Raw genomic sequence first — 21,878 nt, 5'->3', positions numbered from 1 at the left:
CGAATTTCTAGGGTTTTGCAAGATTTTTAGTTCTCTTTATTAAATTTAGGTTAGTCAATTTTTATGCAAATTACTTTAATTTCTCATGTTCTGAGTTTAAATTACCTATGTATGTGAGAGGTCTTCTTTCACATGAAATCTTGATTCCGTCACTGCTTGGTTCAAAAAGGTTAGTTCCACAAACCGCCCGACCTTTTGGGCTAGAGAAGGTTTTTTGGGTTTTGGGGGGAATGAATTGTGCAATTGCCTTAGCAATTGGGTAGGGCTGGAGTTACCCTTGCACATTCTTAATTATTTTATACTATTAAATGAAAATCAAACAAAATACACTACAAAAAAAATGAGCACTGCACACAATAAATTATCTGTGCCCTTTGAGATCAAAAAGCACCAACAATTGTGCTCATAGACCAATAGCAACAGTGCAGCTACTATCTTTATGTCTGTGCCCTCTATGGGCGTCACCATTGCTGATAGCACACAATATCGCTATTTGTGCTCAAAGAGTTCAGCACAAATAACAGCCTATTTGTGTCTTAATTCTGACAACCATGTCAGATTGTCAGGTGACATGATCATATGCGCACAATTTTCAAATCGTGCCCAATAGGTTCTATTTAAAAAAAAAAATTATTAATGTAGAAAAATTGAATTTTCTTTTAAATCAACAAATCCCACAATATACACGTATTTTAGATATTTACAACCAAGTCCTTCAGAATCCTATCCTCCCCCACAACACTGCAGCCGATGGACCCAAGTTCTTCGTGCAATGAAGCTCACTTAACCACATTCTCTTGCTTAACCTGAGAGTCCCACAACTTTTTCTGAATTGAAAATAAATCGTAGTTGAATAAGAATCTTAGTAAAAAGCATAGACTAGGAAATATTTATACCTTACAAATAGCATCCATTTCATCAAAGATTATCGCATGCAAACCACTCTGGTCTCCAGGGGAATTAAGGACATAATGAGATTAGAAATTATTGAAAAACCAGCCTAAGTGCACTTGACATGTATATATTTCCCTTACCGTGAGCCCTTTGATCATTCTCAGCATCAGCAAATAGATTCCTAACATTTTTCTTAGTTTCACCAACTTGCTCAAAACTTCAGGGCCATTAACAATCTAGCACAGTTCACAAAAACAGAAATCTCATCAATCACCAATGCAGATAATAGCTAACTTATCTCTAAGGATAAGTTGCATATCCAAAATCATTCAGACATGCTCAAATAGCTTTGTTAAAATAATGTACTAGCATCAAAATGATGTGTTAAATCATGATTCGACATGGTTCAATGTCTTTCCAAAAAGGAGTGTGGTATAAAGTTATACCAAAAAGATATCAGCGCAACTAGAAGAATCAGTTATCTTACTTATTTGTCACGTGAGGAGGGAAAACATGGGATACAAAAGCTCTTCGAAATATATCTGCAAACTCAGCACCTAAGCCACCAATTCCAAGTGTTTGAAGATTAAAGCCTGACAATGTTGCTACTTGTAGCTTCATGCTGATTTACAATCTGACGAATTCAGTTCAGAATATCAAATTTCAATACATTATTTGGTATTGTATACTATCTAAAATAATACTGAAAATGTTCACCTGAAAATGCACATCATATCATGACTCTGATATATGTAGCTAAATAATTGATCAAAGGAGCAAGTGCAAAAAATAAATTAAGAAACAATTGAAGAGATATGATATCTACACCCTTAGCAAGAGCAAGGCCAATCCTTTCCAAGAGAAAGAGAGATATTACCTAACACCAACATCATCGACAATGCTGATAGCCATACCGGTAAAGAGACCAGCAAGGCCACAAGCTAGATAGCCATATAGGTACTGATGATCACGACAATGATAAGTCCTTAAATACCCAACAATATAAAGTTGTTTTAATAACTGATTAGCAGCTCTTGATCAAAGAATGTAAACAAACAACTTTATAGATTAGATTATGTCTTTGTTGTACTGTAATACAAAAGAAAGAAAAAATCACAACCAATTTTAATACAATCAATTCAAACATTACACACAAACTAAAAATTCTAGAACACTAGAAATATGGAAAGGAAACTAATGCCAATACTATTTGATTAAAAAGAATTAATTAACAAAAACTTTAAAGTCATAATAAGATAATGTTTTAAAATTGCAGAAGTATAGAGGTAGGGTTACATCCCACGTGAAAAACCACAGGGTAATGAACTCTGTTTCTCTCAGGTTTTCAAAACTTAAAAAATTATAGGACATAATTGTATAAATTTAACTGAGATGAGCTCAAATACCTCCAAGCTTATCATACAACTCTACAGCTAGCTAACAAAAATACAGACTATCCAATTTTGAAATTCCAGTTGATCGATCACAAGGTATCAAAGGTCAAAAACGAACCCCTAAACCATCTAAACCCCTTTGCCTCCAAATACTGTGGAATCCCAAAAAATTACGATAAATTTGAAAAAGTAAACAAAAAAAAGGAAAACTTGATTGCGAATTAGGAAAAATATAAAACAACTACCTCCTTATGGCATTGATCTGAGGAATAGTGAAGACGATGGTGCTTCCTCAGAATCTTAGATCCGATCTCAGACTTAACCGACTCGACGAGTTTGAAGTCCTGCAGCTTCTTCAACTCCATCTGAAGCTTGTCTTGCTCTTGGCCCTTTGTTTGGAGCTCTTCCTTCTTGAACTTCAAGATCTCCTCCTTCTTAAGGAGCTTCTCGGTTTCTCCTTCTAAAGCCTCGTTGCCTGAAGCTTCTCTTGCATTTCTTCAAGTTCTGTCTCAAACGACAGACAGTTGGGATCTGAGCGTGAGATGCAACGAGAGGGAGAGACGGATCGATTGAGATAGAGAGAGATGCGGAGGCGTTGGTGTTTCTCAAATCTGATGTACAGGTGTTTTTCCAAGAGAAAAACGAAAGAAAATCTCAGATCTGAGAGAAGTGAGAGTGGTAGAGAGAGATGCATAGATTTTGTTTGGTTGAGATAGAGAGAATTTGGGTAGAGAGACAGAGGGAGGGGTTAAAGGGCGAGAGAGGGAAGTGGGGTGTGGCGTGTGGGTGGGTTAAGGAGGAAAGTGGGGTGTGGCTGGGTTAACTGAGAGAGACAGAAATGCAGAGAAAGTGGGGTATGTGTGGGCCTTAAGTATTTGAAAAATAATAAAAAATAAATAATTGTGTCTTTAGAAGTAAAAAGTTGGCACAAATGATAATTTGAGTCCATTATTTTTATAATGATGTCTTGAAAAAATATTTGTGCCAAATTTGTAGAAGAATGGGCACATTAATTAGTGCCTTTATGCAAAGGAAACAAATACAATTTTTTTGTGTGTAAAATTGGTTAGTTACCCACAAAATAATTAATTGTGTCCTCAATTTTGTATCCATAGGCCATTTTTCTTGTAGTGATAATTAAGAACATAGAATAGGAGAAAATAGGTGTAAAAACTATTTCCCATTTTTAACCATGGGGTAATGATTAGGTTGATGAATTTATTGATTTGTTATTTCTTAGTCCAATAAATTATAGGCGAGAGAGTTGCGTCTCACATGCATCCTTATTAACCTTAAGATTTGCAACTCAAATCGTTAAGAACGTTTAAATCATGTTTCATTGCTGTCTTCAAGTGGTTCTTTGTTTGTTTTGGGGGGGGGGGGGGGGGTGGGGGTGGGGGCGGCGCGCATTGAATGGAAGATTTACAATGTGGAGTTCCCAGTTTGCACAACGTCAGAGGACACCGAAAAATAGAACTCTGCGTTGTGATTTAGACGAGAGAGTTGCGTCTCACATGCATCCTTATTAACCTTAAGATTTGCAACTCAAATCGTTAAGAACGTTTAAATCATGTTTCATTGCTGTCTTCAAGTGGTTCTTTGTTTGTTTTTGGTGGGGGGGGGGGGGGGGGGTGGGGGTGGGGGCGGCGCGCATTGAATGAAGATTTACAATGTGGAGTTCCCAGTTTGCACAACGTCAGAGGACACCGAAAAATAGAACTCTGCGTTGTGATTTAGAATCTAGAACAAATGACATGGGAGTCGGCACAACTACGTACAAATTACACAATTAACATCGATAGAAAATTTAAAATCCAGATATATATATATATATATTTTTTATATATTATATATAACGAAATACATATACAAAAACATCATACAGCATATGAGTTCTGCTGAAATTTATTTATTTCCATTTGAGCATTTCTCGCTTCCCGTGATTTCTGATTACTTAAGGAGGTAATTCATAATTTGTGATAATTAAGGGCACTTGAGGTGGTTGTGGTGAGTAGTCATATCAGTGTAGCAGGTCCCGCAGGCTTCTCTGTTGCCAGCGGTGCCGGGAGGAACACATTTGCACCTCATGCAGCAGGTACCACATGCCCTTGTGCACACGTTTGGCCTCGAGTGCTTACTGCACCTCTGATTGCACAACCCTTCACAGTCTGCAAATTAAAACAAGCACACTCATGCGAACCCTATTAATTAACACTAATTAACGGTTGCAGTATGTGCTAAATCAATTGAGTAAGTCATGCACAAAAAGTGGTTTATATCCACGTTGGTTATAGCAGATGTGCTCTCTTCATGTTTGAATATGCCTTCCCGCATAGTTTAGAGTAGTTCAAAATAAAATAAAGTGATTTGCATGCACTTTAATTTTCTCCTCAGGCTCTCAGCAGACTTAAGTACTGTTCTCGTTTGGATCATTCAATCCAAAAAAGATTTTAGAGATACAAAACAAACATAATCATCCTGTTCAGAAGTCATTTCTAAAATAAAATATCGATTCTAAAGTAAAAAAATCAAGTCATTAGTTTTAATTTAATTAACTACATGTATCAATATAGAAGGATCGGAATTTTGAAAGCAAATGACAAGGCCAGGCATGCCTACTCAGGAATGGTAAAAGCCTTCTGTTTGCTCCTTTCACCACCGCCTGCAATAAACAGAAAGTAAAACTGGTAAGAAATATTTGCAGAAATTCAGAAAAAAGAACCCAAAGAGAAAAAAAAACAAAAGCAGTCGTGACTAGTGGGTGGTGAGTAATTAGTTAACCTGCGTTTCATGGTCTTCAATGGTAGAATGTTCGGATGAAACCACCGCCATGCAGAAGAACAAAACCACCACAACAAGAAGCAAGCGTGACTCCATTTTCCGTAGCAATATGTATCTACTTATAACAGTTTACTCTATCAGCAGTCAAAACTAGTGTTTTCTGAAAGCTAAAGTCTTGAACTACAAAGACAGAGAGCTGCCCCTTTGTTTATATAGTCCTTTTTTGACGTAGTAAAGTTACCTTATTGACCATGTCTCTTGTACCGTATTTGCATGCGCCCATGTCTTGTTCTGCACGTCTTGAACTAAGTACGACGCTGTATCGGTGTCTGAACCACGACGGACGGACCACGCACTCTGGTAGTACACAGCATTAGGCGACAAAAATATTCGTCGAAATTTCTAATTTGCCAGTGGACAAAACAAAACTCCATTTTAATTCAACTTCAGTTCTTTGGCATACGTGGCATCCAGCTAGCTTCTTGCTTGATGAATCATTCGCATGTAGAGGTTTGGTGCGTCTCATCAAGTTTGGAAGTGAAAAGTTTGGAGTTTAAATTTTGGTAAACGCCAAATTAGATATTTACTCATATCTTAATGTACATATGATTTTTCAAAAAACTTTTGGGTTGGCCTTATATACACATGCAAACCAGTTTCAGTATGTAATATGTATGGCATGCACACAGACGTTACTACGTGGGATATTAACTCGGGAAAAAAATAAATAATTTTCGCACACATTTTTTTGTTATGCTTAAACGTGTTATTTTGTTTCTTAATCATCGATCGTTTATTGAACGTAAATGCAAGAAATATAAAGAATTGTGTGCGAAACTGATGTATTTCGATAAATACATGGGTAAAAGGAAATCGATGAAACGCCCATTCCATTTCCATGAGCACCAACCACGACGCATGGGATGGGATAAGAAGGGGCATGGTTTGGTCATGGCAAGGGAGGGAATATCTGTGCATGCATGCACATGAATGAATGAGTCGGTTGGAAAGTATACTGAAGAAGCCAAGCTATTGACAAATAATACTGGTAATCTCATCTCGTATTCAGCACAGGACAGCTCAGTTCCAGTTGGATGGATTGATATCAAGAGAATGAGACGTCACTTTCTTTGTCCTCGTTATAGGCATGGAAGAAAAATCGATACACGTTCGAATAAAATTGTGAAGATATCTCAAGTTAATATGCATTATTACATATCTAACTTTTTCTCATACGATAGTGCGGGATTGATTTGTAATAATGTAAGCGTGACATCTTGCAACATGGCAGCTCTTGGTACACTGCAGTATTAATCTCATGTTGAGCTGGAGGAAGCCCTCGGCTTCTTCATACTAAACGAACCGCACAAAATTCCTGCATTTTTTCTGTTCACGACATATTTTCAAGGGTGTTATTCACATTTTCACTCTTTTTTTAGAGAAAGAGGAAAAAAAAAAAAAAAAACTTACATAGAACAATGATTACCAGGTAACATTTTATTTTAATAGTTCAATGTTATGTTTTACAAAATTTATACGTGTCATTGTTTTATTAAAAACGGAACGGCACAATAACCGTAAATCATTTCCTACTCGTCATTTTCCTCTATAAAATAATGCGGGTCATGGGTTGGCACGGGAACTGAACCGGTGCGTCGTCCAAGTTTTATATTTCCAAGGGGAAGGAGAGGCTGCAGAGTAAGCTCAAGTAAAAGGCAGGCGGTGACACATTGGTTTCTATGGTCCATGACTCTATGGTAGTATTATAAAAACCAGGTCCAGATGCCACGACATGAATGTTGTCTCCAAAGATAGCCACGAAACCTGTTCACCGCTTACATGTAATAAGATGACATTGATAGTGGGGGATAACTTTCATGGGTTCGGTACACTGTCAACAAGTAATGACGATTACATTGAAAATGAATTGATGCGGTGAGAAGCCAAATATTTTCCTACGAATAATGCTTGACTATTAAGAATGAGCAGGTACTCTTATTCAAAAATTTTAATGTTTAAATTTTAAAATTTTATACTTATGATCAAAGTCGTTCAAAACTAAAATCGCTTAGTTAATTTATTATAGCAAATATACAAAATGTTCATCTGATTTCATTTTATCTGTTTTTATACATTTTGATGGATAGACAATCTTAATTTTATTTTACATAGACGAGCTTTATAGAGTAATTTATAATATGAACTATTTTAATCACAAAAACAAAATATCTTGAATCGATAACAAACAACTTTGAGTAAGGACTCTTACTCATCCTTTCAATAACCATCTTTGACACTAAGTCATAGTTTGGTACTGAGGTGATTTTAAAAAAAATGGCTATAAAAAAAAGCTAAGAGCTTTTTTATGTTTGGTAAACATTCAGCTTCAGCTTTTTTTCACAGTTTTGGATGAAAAAAAAAACAAAAAACACAAAGCTGCAAAACACAACTTTGAAAAACCAACTTTTTTCACATCTGTTTTACATAAAAGTTTATCAAACACTATAATATTGTTTTTTTCTTTTTTTTTTCAAAAGCACTTTTACAAAAAAGTTTACCAAATACTTTGCTGCTTTATTTCACAGCTTTTTATTCTCACATCACAGTAGAAGCAATTTTTTTTCAAAGCACAACAATACCAAACCAACCCTAAGATCATTACAAAGCTTGTCTGAATATTTAACAGTACATTCGACAGATACAAGCTTTTAGAATCATTTTAACTCTTTTAAGGATGAACAACACCTCCCACCACCACCCACCAAAATTCAAAGAAACAAAAATGAAAACCTTTAAGAACAAACAATGCCTATATCTCTGAAGAGCTAACTAAGATCTCTCAACGTCAAAATTTCCAATTGTTCCCAGTAAGCTGAAGTTGATAAGAACTCAAAAACTTCAACCAAGAGCTTGGACTTTGGAGTTCTTGCCAATGCTTCCTGGGGAAAGAATGAACCACGAGAACGGTGTTGTTTCGAGCTTGAGGAAAGCCCTCTAGAAAAAAATGTTGATTTCCTTTTCACTCATCTCATATACATGGTCTCTTGCATCTGTCAAAGCACTCTGCAGCATGATCCAAAACATCATTATATAGCGGAAACAAAATGGCAACAAATGGTGAAACTCGAAGACCTTAGACGCCAAGAGGGATACCTGTCCAAATTTGGTGAGGAAGTTGCTGGCTACGTTCAGAGATGTGATTGTCACATCTTCATTAGCCTTGAGTGCTTGAGCAATTGCAAATGCCCCGTCGTCCTGAATACAAAACCGCCGTCAAATGTTGTGCAAAAGAACACTAACATGTGAAAAGGTAAACAGAACAACACATACCCTAATTTCGTTGAACCCTAGGTCTAATGAAGTTAAAGCTTCATTAACAACTTTTAAGCTACGAGCCAGGCACGATGCACCCTGCATTTGTTAACGTATAAATTAACATAAGATTTGAGCGATCATAAAGTTCCGAATGGAAGACATTTATTATCTACAGTAACGCACTTCATTTCGAAGTCCATTTGCCCGCAAGTCCAGAACACGTATTGTGGTGTTATATTTTAACATATCTGCGATGAACTCTGCACCCTTTGCACCAATCTGCCAAAAACTCATAATCCATTGGTAAACGATCCTCTTAAAAGGATACGGAAAGCTCAGATCTTAGACTATAAATAGAAAGGCAAATGTGCAAAACTATAGATTACCTGGCACCAGCCAAGTTTAAGGGTTTCTATGTTTCCATGAAATTTGAGAACTTCTGATAAAGCCTTCACCCCATCAGGTCCCATGGGATTGTAACCGAGTTCCAACTGAGAAAGGAGAGAAGTGTCTGACATTACATTCATGAATTAAATGAATAGAGAACAGAAAAGGTTAAAGACAAATATTAAGGACTTACGAACGTAATGACAGAATTATCTTTCAATGCTTCAGCTATTGCAGTGACTCCCTTGGCATGGATGTTATTTCCCCCCTGCAAGAACGATCCCCATGTTTACTAAACTAGCACGTTAAGGACATTTTCTTTCTTTTTTAAATAAAAAAAACATATATACAAAAAAATAAAAAATGCTGCTAACAAAGACACATGCTCTTCTCACCATGTCTATGGTTGTTATCGTCCGGTTTTGCTTCAAAGCATCTGCAATTTTTTCAGCTCCCTAAATATGAACAGGATTTACACATCAGCAAGGAACTTGACTTGGTTTTTTGAAGTTATAAAACTCTAAACATGCCATTGAAGTACTGATTAGTTACTTGGTATGTCTTAGCACAAACAATGTACCGTTCCAGAATGGAAAAGACTAAAACTAGGTTTCAATTCTTTTCTTTTGTTTTTCGGTCGGTCAAATTCTCTGCGCTATCTTAAGATTGTCAAATGCCAGAAAATCCAGACAGTGATGGCTGTAGCAGTAGATAGTTCAATGCAAGCTGATAACCTTGAAATGAAAAAAACATGCTTAATGTCTTCAATCATCTTAGTCGATACGTTTTTGGGGTACACAATAATCTATTTAATAAACAAAATTCCCTAACATTCTAGATTGGCTTTTGAGTCATTTTAACAATTGAAAAGGAAACCATACAAATTGTGAGTTCAAACAGTTGGGTAGCAGAACTGATCAACAACTTGAAAATAGTATACCTCGTCGCCTATATCGTTCATGTAAAGGTTCAACCATAACAAGTTTTTGGTCTTTTTGATATATCCACCAACATGAAAAGCACCTTTAGCAGTAAAAGAGTTGTTGCCAATGTCCAGAAGTGTAAGTTTACCTAAGAAAATATGCATATCAAATTAATTGCAGGAAACCGAAAAAATCTGACCAAAAATAGGCAATTAATATAGTGAAATACAAACCTTTATGTAATGATAAACCTGACATCAAAGCATTCACTCCTTCATCTCCAATAGAATTACCATGCAAATGAAGTTCCTGCCATATATCATAGCTATTAATATCAAAGCCCTTTGTAAAACTTAATCAATTCTGTTGCAAGCTCATATATTTTTATGCGGCAACATTGTGGCCGCTAAAAAGAAGAATAATGAGCAGCATTTCTTGGAAACACTAAACAGGGTTCCATCAATCTTTAAAATTGCGTAGTAAGAGTAGATTTTTGTGAACTATTATCACTGAATATCTTCCTCAGTATGACTTATTGTGTTTTCCAATTAACAGAGAGTCAGAGACGTAAGATACCTTGAAAATTTATACAAAATTCAGAGTCATCATCAACATAGAGTAGTAATTTAATTTTATCGCACTGCAAAATGGAAAGAAGAGTGGTAGTGAAGAGACAGGTACCCTTAAAGACTTGTTCCCTTCAAGTCCTTTAGCTAAAGCATTGACCCCCAGGGCGCCACCATAATTGCCACTTCAAGCAAATTATAAATTGTCAGAAGAATTTCTTTAAAAGAAGCCAAAGCCAAACAAACGGTACATATAATGATATAAACCTTAAAGTTTGTAGTATATGAGAAAAAAAGGGGGCTTGACTAACTTCAGATGTAGATTTCGTATTGTGTTATTCTCAGCAAGAGCTCCAGCAAGACTTGTAAATCCCTACCTCCATTTTGTAAATGATAAATAGAATCAGTTACTGAACTATGAATGAACTCACTGAAGACTATTATCTTAGGATATCTGGAGGCTATTCCTTACAGAGTAGTCAATCATATTGTTGTTAAGTTCGAGAACACGTAAGTTTGAATTTTTCTTCAACATTTCGGCAATAGCCTTTGCGCCCTGCACAGTGAAGTGAGCAGCATTGTAAGTGTATCATTCACAAACACACCTTTCCTCTTCCATCTTTTGCAAGCACATGAATGTACTCATTAGGGCACCAGCTTGGATAGAAAAAGTAATCTAACCTCATCCCCTATGTCAGTACTGTTTAGTTGGAGCTTTTCAATACCATTATTATTCACCAATACATCACATAGGCACTGTGAACAATAGTACACCACACAAATAATCAGCTCTCTAATTTACGAATGCACAAGAATATACACTTGTAAGTGGTGACTGAGGTGAGGCGAAAATTGTTAGCTGGAGGAATTTGTACTGACCTTAGCTCCCTCATCTCCAATAGGGTTTCCGGAAAGATTAAGAGTTTTTAACATGATGTTAGATTGAAGAACACCATCAAAGGCTTTCATTCCAGTTCCAGTTATTCCATTTGCAGCAAAACTTACTTCTTCAGCAGTCTGAAACACAATAAATCACGCAATTATGGTCCACAGTAACAGTTTCCTAATAAATTAAAAAGATAACAAAAACAGAGAGCTTTAGTATTTGACTAATGAACTCAAACCTGATTGTAACCCAAACTCTCTGAAAGAAAAAACAACCCTTCATCTCCAAAGTTACGTCCTGTCAAAACAAAGTGTTGCCAGAATACGCATGAGTTATTACATTTAGTTTGTAACTATATTAGAACTTTCAAATATTGATTTCTAGGAATTAGCGCAATTGCAGTTGGTATCCGGATAAAAACGAGTATGAATAAGAAAAAACGAAAATAATGTACAATGTGATTCTTTTAGCTAGCTAGTGTTTTCCAAAATGCCTGCAAAGATAGAGAAACTACATTCATGAGTACTAAGCAACTACCTGACAGGTCAACACTTCTGAATGACCTAAGTTCTTTGGCAAAGTCATTGAGCTTCAGCTTTGACTCTCTTTCAATCTTTGCCCCCAGACCCGATAACAGATTTGTACCGGCGGCAAAAGACCATTTCATCCCTTGTGCGGGCGTATTGCTCTCTACCGATGAAGTCCTCTGACGCTTTGGAACAAGAATTTTCTCCACCAATTTCCACAAAACTGTCAGCTGAAGACATAAATTAGTGCACCAATTTGAGCGACAAGGCAAATATAATGACTAAACAACAACGCCAGGCCAAAAAAGACTTTAATTATCACAAGCACATAAAGGTATCTATTCATTAAGACAAAACTTCAAGCAAAGCTATTTTCCAGTTGAAATTTGCTAATAATTAAAAGTAAATGCATCAACTTTCTAATTTCTATCCAACATTTCAAATTTTCAACCAAGTTAAAGTTTTCAAAATTCTATCCAACATTTAACCAAATTAAATTTTTCCAATTTCTGCTCCACATTTTAACCAAGTTAAAGTTTTCAAAATTCTATCCAACATTTAACCAAATTAAATTTTTCCAATTTCTGCTCCACATTTTAACCAAGTTAAAGTTTTCAAATTTCTACCCAACATTCAACCAAATTAAAGTTTTCCAATTTCTACCCCACATTTTAACCATGCTAAAGTTTTCTAATTTCTATCCAACATTCAACCAAATTAAAGTTTTTCCATTTCGAACACATTTTAACCATGTTAAAGTTTTCCAATTTCTACCACATTTTAACCATGTTAAAGTTTTCCAATTTCTATCCAACATTCAACCAAATTAAAGTTTTCCAATTTCTACCACATTTTAACCATGTTAAAGTTTTCCAATTTCTATCCAACATTCAACCAAATTAAAGTTTTCCAATTTCGAACACATTTTAACCATGTTAAAGTTGTCCAATTTCTAACACATTTTAACCATGTTAAAGTTTTCCAATTTCTATCCAACATTCAACCAAATTAAAGTTTTCCAATTTCTACCACATATTAACCATGTTAAAGTTTTCTAATTTCTATCCAACATTCAACCAAATTAAAGTTTTCCAATTTCTACCAAATTTTAACCATGTTAAAGTTTTCTAATTTCTATCCAACACAACCAAGTTAAATTTTTGCCTAAGAGACGGTAAAACAAAAAGGAATTGAAAGCAAAAGCAGTACCAAAAGTGACGGCCAAGAAGGAGGCGGCGGGAACAACAAAGGAAGCAAGCTGCTTGACAGGAGCAACAGACAATGAGCCTCCGCTCTGCGATTCTCTGTACACTCTTCGAGCACCGGATGGCCTAGAAGCGGCTTTTACAGCCAAGCATCTCCTCCTTCGCGGTAGGATAGCAGGTAAAACCACGCCCTGCCCACGATAGCCCAGAAAAGCACTCCCAGGCCTTTGGGGCCGCAGTAAAATCTGAGAACCGAATAGGAGTTTTAGTATTCAAGTAAGAGAGAGAGAGAGAGAGAGAGAGAGAGAGAGAGAGTACCTTGGGATGAGAGCAGAGAGAGATGACGGAAGTGGAGCCCATATGGTGAGAGCGAGCTGGAAGTTAGAAGGGCATAGAGATAGGGTTGTTGGTATGAACGGATACGGCTATGGAGGTTTTGTTGTTGTTGCAGAGAGCGAAGCAGCGGCGGGGACTCTGGAGATTGTTATCGAACAAACGAGCGAGCAGACGACGATCACTCTATCAGCTACCAATTCACTTCCCAAAACGTTTGCCTCGGCTCTTTAATTTTCTTGGACTTTTTGCCTTTCAGGCCCAAAACGAACAGTCGAGAATTCGGCCTTTGCGATTTCTCTAATTTTTGACAGCGGGTCTGTCCGATTTTGCATCCTCGATAAATTTTTTGTACATGACGTTTTTATTAATTATTAGAAATGTTGATAATTCATTTATAACGTGTACATTTTATTGGCTACTTTAAACAATATCAATGACATATTTGATAATATGCTTTGATGATCCATAAATAATTAGATTGTACACTGTATATGATAATGCGGTTTGGGTTATTTTCATTGGGCATTCGATTAGTAGCATGACTGAAACAAACCAATCGATCCATTCAATGATCTAATGGCATATTTGAGACTGTTTTAACATGTCTAAATGCGTTTAGTTATAAGTGCTTTTGATGGTGTTCAGTAAAAAAAAAAAAAAAATTGAAGTTCTTTTGGTCACTTCCAACTGATTTCCATAAGCACTTGGGTTTTACTAAAAATTTCAGCGTTTTCGAAAAAAACAAAATGCTTATAAGCAGAAGCACTTTTTATATAAATTATTTCTAAGTCATAGTATTACCGTCAAGCTGAAAAATAACTCAGACTAACACTAAGCTTTGTTTATTTTATTGTTTGACATACATAGTTTTACTCTTCTAATTACTAACTTACAAAACAAGAACGACAAAAGACACACTATCAAACAGCAGGTAAAATAAAATTGAAAAATCATGAGGAACTTTAATGAAAAACTCCTGGTACTGTTCATTTTAACGAAAAACCACATTTTTACACTAAAAAGTCAGTCTTGATACCATTCACTTTACCCTTTATTCTGTCATTATCGTTAAAACTCAAAATTTTCAAATCACTTTTATTAGTCTTCCTAAAACCAGAAGGTGACAGTTTTTGGCCTTGTACATTTCTCCCTAATGATTAACGAATCCATAGAAACGGGCAACCAATCTCAGCCCTTCATCTTCAATATATGTACTCTCTTGTAGTGAGCCAAAACCAAAAAGGTCAATATCTTTCTGCTAGGTAAGTCATCGTTCTATCAAAAATGGCTTCTGAAATGTGTTAACTTGCTGAAGTTCTCTCCATTTTAGGGCTCGTTTGGAAGTGTTTTTCAAAATTGCTGAAACGCTTTTGATTAAAATATTTTAGAACCAATCCTTAGTAAAAGTGCAAATAAATTTTGAAAAAATACTTAAAGTGCTTTTAGAACCCAAAATTATTTTCTGTAAAAGCAATTTCAGTCATTTTAAAAGTATTTCCAAATCAACCTTTCGTCACCCATGAGATTAATGGGTATGACGTTTTAACAAAAGGGCTCAACAATACCGTGTGTTGGATGTGATTAATTTAAACCTAACAATGTGTCATGTTTACCATATTCATGTAATGCAGTGTTAGTTGCAGTTTGAAATTTTCCCAATAATGGGAATGGGGTTTCAAACAAAAGGGTTCGGCAATAGTATGTGCAGTATCACATCTTATTACCATTTGACGGAAGTCGTTAAACCTAACAACGTGTTATGTTTTATTATATTCATGTAATGTGGTGTTAAATACAATTTGAAATTTTGCGAATCTCAATACTGACTCAACTTATCCTATGCAAACATATAAATTGAAAACATGTACAAATCAATCGAATCGTATTGTGTTGAACATAACAACTACAAATTTAATTGTCATACTTCGTTATCAAGTAAATCAACTCTGTGATCAATTCATTGATCCTTTAAATCATAAATCACATCTTCTACATCATTTCACGATAGAAGATAATCTGGATGAATCGATCTTTTTGAGAACTTACAAGGATGATACCAAATTAACATATAATAAGAAGATGGACTTTCATAAATTATGAAGGTGCAACTTCCCAGTTGAATCTGACAGAAAAGAATGGGCAAAAGCTGCATGTATGGCAGCCCCAATGGGAAGCACATCTTCATCGAGGATGTAGCGAGGACTATGCGGTGCATGTATGGCTCCTATCTTCTCATTTCTTGCGCCTAAAAACAGCATGAATCCGGGCACCTTGTCTATGTAAAAAGCAAAATCCTCACTCCCCATGAAGGTATCAGCTAATTTTATGTTTTCTTCTCCTACTATTTCGCTCGAGATTCGCCTTACTTGTTCATAAATTCTCTCGTCGTTTACAGTAGGAAGGATGGTAGGATGTTCCTTCCCATGGAATTCGACCTCAGCGGAGCACCGGTGCACGGCTGCCTGCCCTTTTACAACCTGTCAGCAAGAAGAATTTCAGTTGTATGTTTACGCTTAGCTAGACACGGTTACAATTTACTAAACAAACAATAAGTTGCATAAATCAGGGTTTAGCGTTCATATGCAATTTTGTTTTTGATTAAAAATTTGTAACCAGTTCGATATGTGCCTACTTCCACGTAGTTGGTGTATTACCTCTTCGATTCTTTTCATGAGTCCATTGAAGTTCTTCTTGCTAAAAGCTCTAAAAGTACCAGAAATTGTAGCTGACTGCGGGATGACATTGAAAGAAGTCCCCGCTTTAATCACAGCAACAGAAACCACCTGCATTAATGTTCAACATTGCATTGTTCAAGCACAATCCTGCTTTTTCTTTGAAACAATCACACAGACGAAATTGCAGAAAAAAAATATATACATACCTGGGAATCTAGAGGATCTGTTTCTCTCGAGACGATGTTCTGCAAACTAATTACAGATGTTGATGCTGCCAAAATCGGATCAATGGATTGCTGAGGAATTGCTGCATGACCCCCTTTCCCGTGAATTTTCGCTTTGAAGCTCCCACAACCGGCTAGAAATTCTCCAGGCCTCAATGCAACAACGCCAGTCGGATATACAGGCGCTACGTGCATCCCAAAAACTGCCTCCACATTATCAAGCACCCCTTCTTCAATCATGTCCTTTGCGCCTGAACCACGTTCCTCAGCCGGTTGAAATATAAGTACAACGGTTCCCTGCAAGGGTGACAAAATTACGAAGTGGACCAAACGAGTGGTTAGCGACACATTAATAGTAAGCGTTCGAGCGTGCCTATATATATCAACAAATTAATGAGTTTTTCATTAACTGAATATTTCACATCACCTGTAATGTGTCTTGCAGTTGTTTTAGTACTTTTGCAGCGCCAAGAAGCATGGCGACGTGGCCGTCGTGGCCGCAAGCATGCATTTTTCCCTCCACTTTGCTCTTGTTCTCCCAGTCCACCATTTCCTATACTCGTATTCAGGAAAGTACTGTCAACATGACAATGCTTTTTCAAAAGCATCTTTTTTCAACATTCCACTTTTAATCACTTGTCAAAAACACTTCGATTAAAATTTAAAAGCCAGTGAAACGAATAAAGTAGCAATAGAATATATATACATATATATATATATATATATATATATATATATATCAACCTGATCAAAACTGACAAAACCCAACAATTTAAATTGCCTTTGATAAAAGAAGGTTGAACAAAATAAATTAAATTAAACATAGTGAGATAATTAATTAACCTGAATAGGCAAAGCATCCATATCAGCTCTTAGAGCAACAAATGGAGGAGAGCCAGAGCCAATCGTGGCTACAACACCAGTTTTAGCCACAGGCCATTTATAAGCAACACCGAGTTTATCAAGCTCGCGGCGAATGAGTGCACTTGTTTCGATTTCTTCATATGAAAGTTCTGGGTTTTCATGCATTTCCCTCCTCACGTTTTTCATCCAATTCACTGTGCTGGGTTCGTTGGCCAGCCTAACTATTTGGTGTTTCACTGAATAAGTCTGATATGTGGTGGATAAGTTGATTTGGAGTTTCAGAGAAAAGCACAAGGGCATGGCAAGGGAGATTATTAGGAACAAAAGTTGCAGAAGAAGAAAGTCCATGTTGCACAAATTGCAGATGGAATAATGAGCAAGTAGCTTTGCTAGGTATATTCAATTGTGTGCGTGTGTGTGTGTGTGTGTGTGTGTGAGTATATATAGATACACACACAAATTAAAAATAAAAATGCTACAATGACTTGAAAGACTTTTCAGCTTTCAAATTAATAAAAATGATACCAGCACAGAAAAAGAAGGAGAAAAATAAATACTCTTTCGTTGGGGAAAATCAAAAGTTCTACAGCTTCTGAAAATAAAAGGTTTTAGTGTAAATTTTAGACTTCTTTCACAACCTCTATCGCACTTTATTCTTCTTCATCTCGGAAGAACATATAACAAAATAAAAGAAAAATATTAAGAAATAAATTCAAACGATAACCTAGAATCTAAGTGGAATTAATATTATGAAATAAATCTAAATCCGCACAACAAAAAAATCTGAATTTCAGAAGGAAATCTGGAAAATAAAACAAAATTCCTAATTTTACTCAAATCTTAAAATATTTTTTCTCGTTTCTGTTTTCCAACAATGGCATGGCAGGCAATATGCATATCAGATATTATGTAAGCATGGATTTTATCCAGTAATTTCATTTTTTCTTTTATGACTTTATCCTCAATCGATCGGCTGAGGAATTGTTTGTTTGTTTATTTTGAGTGATGCCTGGGGTGGGTAGTCGCAAGAACAACAGCTAGCTAGTGTGGAAAATAGATCACGTGATGCCTGAGGTGGGTAGTCGCAAGAACAACAGCTAGCTAGTGTGGAAAATAGGTCACGTGTTGAAATTTGGATTCGTGGACTTATTAAATATAAGATAATTTTTCGGGATGCATTTGAAGTATTACTGTTTCACTCAAATTAAGATATGGATATATACTTGGAAATTGAATATATAGATCATCAACAGTCAATCATATTATAGCAGGTGGAATGACATGTGTAGTGGCTAAGCCAATATTGGAATTTTTTTTTTGTCAACATCATGACTTATTATTTGAAAATTCTAATGCCATCCCTGGACATGTGGAAGAATACCACATAACAAATGTTTACTAAAAAGTAATTAAGAAACGTGAATTATATGGATTGGAAAAATCGCACCGAACCCCTTATTTACCTGGAAGAATATACGTAATTAGCATTTTCTTTTGTTTTCAAACATAAAAAAACGTGCGTTAGTTTCCAACGCATGCATCATCACATGAGTTAATTGTCAAGTCTTAAGTTGGACCTTTTGTCAATGGTGCATGAGACGAATATGATTCATGTGCGCATTTTGGAAGACAAAATATCTGCCGCCCAGGTCTCTTCATCTTCATCTTTCAACTCCCCAGGACCAATTAATTTATGCAGGGCAAAAAGAAAAACCACGGGTTGCATGCATACAACGATGAAACTATTCATGCACTCTTTTATTCGGGCTGTTTAAGAAAGTAGATTCTCATTTTTTTGAAAAAAAAATAATAAATAGGGATTAGTCGTGAGAGCTACTCTCTATTAAATTTTAACGAATTGGACCATTTATTTTGTATGTTGCACATTTAATTGTTACGATAAAATTCTAATGTTTCTTAAAATATAGTGTTCGTCAATTTTTTTGAACTCAATTAGAAGCCTCAAATATTTTCAATCAACTACTATTTTGTTAAGATGATATATGAGATGCACCTTAAAAAAAGGTCGATTTAAATCATTGAAGTTCAATGTGCATGAGATCCACAACTATTAGAAATTCCTTCCTTTGTTCTTTTATTATATTTTTTTATCGTTTATGTAAGTCGTTCAACATATACTCTAATCGAAGTAAAGACATTACTTTAATTCCTTGGAGAATTAAATCGACCATTCATCATTCATCATTCATAGTAGGAAGTCACATCATTCACCTTACCATAACAATTGTATTTAGTTTCAACAATTTTTTAATTCTATCACAAAATACATGTCCTATGATTATAATTTATACCCGGAGTATCCTCACCTGATTTTCTTTGTGAGGATTTTGGGGATTTTCTAATCATATCTGTTCATCTTATATTGTGCGGTTAGAATTCATTGTAAATTTTTTTATTTAAAATTGATTATAAACAATTTAATAAAAACAGACCGCACGATATATGATAAATAGATATGATTAAAAAAATTCTGGGATTTTCACAAAAGAAGAACAGGCGAATCCTCTCTCATGATTATATATCTGTCAAGATCTTGACAGGATCCTGCGATTCCAACTTATTAAAAAGAACTTTAATCAACATATATATATATATATATATATATATATATATATTTAAGTTCTATAAACTATTATATATCTCAGCTGATGATGTCTGGTATCGCTTTTTGGGACCTATCCTTTCTGTTTTTTTATTTGTGCGATCACAGTTAAATTACGTTAATATTTTATATTATTATTATTTTTTATCTTATTATTTTTATAAAAATATCAATATAAAATATTGATGTGATTCAACCATGATAGCACAAAATAAAAAATAAAAAAAAGTGTATAAAAAGTGGGAGGGCTGAGAAGCGGATCCATTATATTGAGCGTACGAGTTGATGCTCTTGATCATTTGTGCAATACGTCATTCAATCACTTCTACTTAATTTTTCTTTAACTTTTAATCAGTTTTTGACATACCGGGTTCTTTTAAGGTGTAAAGTCATCACTTAAAACATAGGTTTCTAGTCTAGGATTTTTAAATCGTCTCAAAACTTAAAAGTTTTTTTTCCAGACGACGTCTTTCTTAAAAACATGACATTCTCATGTATAAATAATTTATGTTGTAAATTATACGATATATCTCAACATTAATATTATCATTCAGTTAATATGGTTCAAATTATTATATTAAAAACATAAATTTCACATTTGTTTTATCAAAAAGTTGAAGAGTAAACGTATTACAAATAACAACTCCGCTTTGTCAAGCAGATTCTTGCGCCTAGACCTATAACGGTGCACCAAAAATGGGGACTTATTGCGAAAATAGAAGGAGTAGAAAATCATGTCCCCTAGCATTTTGGACTTGCACCAGTCCAACCCAAGAGTCAGCCGCATGCATGCACAGCCCTCCCTTCCCCTCCCCTGTAATTCCTCTCTTCCACAAAAGACAATCCGCAACTTTCTCTCTTCTATCTTCTTCTCCCCACCCTGCACGATCACAAAGAAGGAAACACGACACGCATTCCCCCATTGATTCATGCACCTCTCCATCTCCAACATTCCTCTCACTAATTAACCATGGCATTCTGTTCCCATTCCCCCTTGATCACCCTTCTAACCCTAGTTTTACTCTTTCCCGCCGCGATAGCATCCCGTGCCCAGCTCACCGAAAACTACTACGATAAAACATGCCCAAAATTCAACGAAATCGTCCACCGCATCGTCACCGAAAAGCAAATAGCCACCCCCACCACCGCCGCTGCCGTCCTTCGCCTCTTCTTCCACGACTGCGTCCTCGAAGGTTGCGACGCCTCCCTCCTCATCGCTTCCAACTCCTTCAACAAGGCGGAGAGGGACGCCGACATCAACGTCGCCATCCCCGGAGATGGCTTCGACGTCGTCACCCGCATCAAGACCGCCCTCGAGCTCCAGTGCCCCGGGGTCGTCTCCTGCGCCGACATCCTCTCCGCCGCCGCACGCAACCTTGTCAACATGGTCGGTGGACCCCACTACACCCTCCGTTTCGGCCGCAAAGACGGTCTAATCTCCCGGGCCGATCGTGTGGAGGGCCACTACGCCAGGACCAACATGACCATCTCCGAGATCATCAACCTCTTCTCCTCCATGAATCTCTCCGTCCAGGACCTCGTCGCCCTAAGCGGGGCCCACACTATCGGTTTCTCCCACTGCAACGAGTTCGCCAAACGCCTCTTCAATTTCAGCACGACAGCGGAGACCGATCCCGCCCTCAATCGCAACTACGCGGAGGGTCTGAGGAAGCTCTGCGCCAATTACACTACCAACCCCGGGATGTCGGCGTTCAACGACGTCATGACCCCGGGGAAGTTCGACAACTTGTATTTCCAAAACTTGCAAAGGGGTCTAGGGTTACTGGCGACGGATAACGCCCTTGTGACGGATCCGCGGACGAAGCCGTTTGTGGATCTCTACGCCGCCGACCAGGCAAAGTTTTTCGAGGATTTCGGCCAGGCCATACAGAGGGTCAGCTTGATGAAAGTGAAGACAGGGAAGCATGGGGAGGTCCGACGCCGATGCGACGCCTTCAACAACCTTCAACAACCTCAAACCTTGAACAACAAACCTCAAGACTTGAACAACAAACCCCAAGCCTCGAACAACAATCCCCAAGATTCGAACAAGCAGCCTCAAGACTCGAACAACAAACCTCAAGACTTGAACAAGAAGAAAAAAATATCCTCAGCTTAATTCGAGCTCACCTGTTGTCAGTTTGTAATCGATGTAATTTGCATTTTTTTCATTTGTTTGTAAAGTTTAGAAATACGAAAATGTTGTCTCTCCCAGACATGTAGCTGCGAATTTTGTAAGCAATTATGTGCAGCTTATGAAATTACAAACTTACAAATT

General features: G+C 36.5%; 4 protein-coding genes and 1 long non-coding RNA gene across 5 annotated transcripts; 1 reads left to right on the top strand and 4 right to left on the bottom strand.

Moving 5' to 3' along the window:
• Positions 1-1,034: 1,034 nt before the first annotated feature.
• Positions 1,035-1,481, bottom strand: LOC137733003 (uncharacterized). The gene is made up of 2 exons (XR_011068361.1): positions 1,382-1,481; positions 1,035-1,130 (listed from the first exon to the last, which is right to left on the bottom strand). It is a non-coding gene; the product is annotated as an uncharacterized lncRNA (long non-coding RNA).
• A 2,708-nt stretch (positions 1,482-4,189) lies between these two features.
• LOC137730673 (cypmaclein-like) lies at positions 4,190-5,273 on the bottom strand. Its single transcript, XM_068469640.1, has 3 exons — positions 5,070-5,273; positions 4,908-4,950; positions 4,190-4,456 (listed from the first exon to the last, which is right to left on the bottom strand). The coding sequence occupies exons 1-3, from the start codon at positions 5,163-5,165 to the stop codon at positions 4,272-4,274; spliced, it is 324 nt and encodes a 107-aa protein (XP_068325741.1). The 5' UTR covers positions 5,166-5,273; the 3' UTR covers positions 4,190-4,271.
• Positions 5,274-7,669: 2,396 nt separating this feature from the next.
• Positions 7,670-13,387, bottom strand: LOC137732133 (uncharacterized). Its single transcript, XM_068471433.1, has 18 exons — positions 13,197-13,387; positions 12,883-13,123; positions 11,684-11,896; positions 11,385-11,443; positions 11,140-11,277; positions 10,942-11,016; positions 10,733-10,816; positions 10,572-10,633; positions 10,376-10,445; positions 9,928-10,003; positions 9,712-9,842; positions 9,167-9,226; positions 8,965-9,039; positions 8,771-8,875; positions 8,568-8,663; positions 8,400-8,480; positions 8,223-8,324; positions 7,670-8,132 (listed from the first exon to the last, which is right to left on the bottom strand). Exons 1-18 carry the CDS (start codon positions 13,236-13,238, stop codon positions 8,064-8,066), a joined length of 1,779 nt encoding a protein of 592 aa, XP_068327534.1. The 5' UTR covers positions 13,239-13,387; the 3' UTR covers positions 7,670-8,063.
• A 1,914-nt stretch (positions 13,388-15,301) lies between these two features.
• Positions 15,302-17,355, bottom strand: LOC137730528 (IAA-amino acid hydrolase ILR1-like 1). The gene is made up of 5 exons (XM_068469520.1): positions 16,957-17,355; positions 16,541-16,666; positions 16,096-16,410; positions 15,869-15,997; positions 15,302-15,691 (listed from the first exon to the last, which is right to left on the bottom strand). Exons 1-5 carry the CDS (start codon positions 17,323-17,325, stop codon positions 15,302-15,304), a joined length of 1,329 nt encoding a protein of 442 aa, XP_068325621.1. The 5' UTR covers positions 17,326-17,355.
• Positions 17,356-20,409: 3,054 nt separating this feature from the next.
• On the top strand, positions 20,410-21,801 carry LOC137731090 (peroxidase 6-like). Its single transcript, XM_068470166.1, has one exon. The coding sequence runs from the start codon at positions 20,571-20,573 to the stop codon at positions 21,717-21,719; it is 1,149 nt and encodes a 382-aa protein (XP_068326267.1). The 5' UTR covers positions 20,410-20,570; the 3' UTR covers positions 21,720-21,801.
• The last annotated feature ends 77 nt before the right edge of the window (positions 21,802-21,878 follow it).

This window comes from Pyrus communis, chromosome 4, assembly GCF_963583255.1.
Source record: "Pyrus communis chromosome 4, drPyrComm1.1, whole genome shotgun sequence".
Classification (NCBI taxonomy): domain Eukaryota; kingdom Viridiplantae; phylum Streptophyta; class Magnoliopsida; order Rosales; family Rosaceae; genus Pyrus; species Pyrus communis.
This window is presented reverse-complemented; position numbering and strand designations above follow the sequence as displayed.

Excerpts from the sequence above, each read along its gene's own strand:
- LOC137730528 (XM_068469520.1), bottom strand. The coding sequence starts at position 17,325 with ATGGACTTTCTTCTTCTGCAACTTTTGTTCCTAATAATCTCCCTTGCC. Across the intron at positions 16,411-16,540 it reads AACTGCAAGACACATTACAG|GGAACCGTTGTACTTATATT; the intron begins GTGATGTGAAAT and ends TCACCCTTGCAG. Across the intron at positions 15,998-16,095 it reads CAGATCCTCTAGATTCCCAG|GTGGTTTCTGTTGCTGTGAT; the intron begins GTATGTATATAT and ends ACATTAATGCAG.
- LOC137731090 (XM_068470166.1), top strand. The coding sequence starts at position 20,571 with ATGGCATTCTGTTCCCATTCCCCCTTGATCACCCTTCTAACCCTAGTT.
- LOC137732133 (XM_068471433.1), bottom strand. The coding sequence starts at position 13,238 with ATGGGCTCCACTTCCGTCATCTCTCTCTGCTCTCATCCCAAG. Across the intron at positions 11,444-11,683 it reads CAGAAGTGTTGACCTGTCAG|GACGTAACTTTGGAGATGAA; the intron begins GTAGTTGCTTAG and ends TTGTTTTGACAG. Across the intron at positions 10,634-10,732 it reads ACAATATGATTGACTACTCT|GGATTTACAAGTCTTGCTGG; the intron begins GTAAGGAATAGC and ends AAATGGAGGTAG.
- LOC137730673 (XM_068469640.1), bottom strand. The coding sequence starts at position 5,165 with ATGGAGTCACGCTTGCTTCTTGTTGTGGTGGTTTTGTTCTTCTGCATG. Across the intron at positions 4,951-5,069 it reads TTGAAGACCATGAAACGCAG|GCGGTGGTGAAAGGAGCAAA; the intron begins GTTAACTAATTA and ends TGTTTATTGCAG. Across the intron at positions 4,457-4,907 it reads AAGGCTTTTACCATTCCTGA|ACTGTGAAGGGTTGTGCAAT; the intron begins GTAGGCATGCCT and ends TTTAATTTGCAG.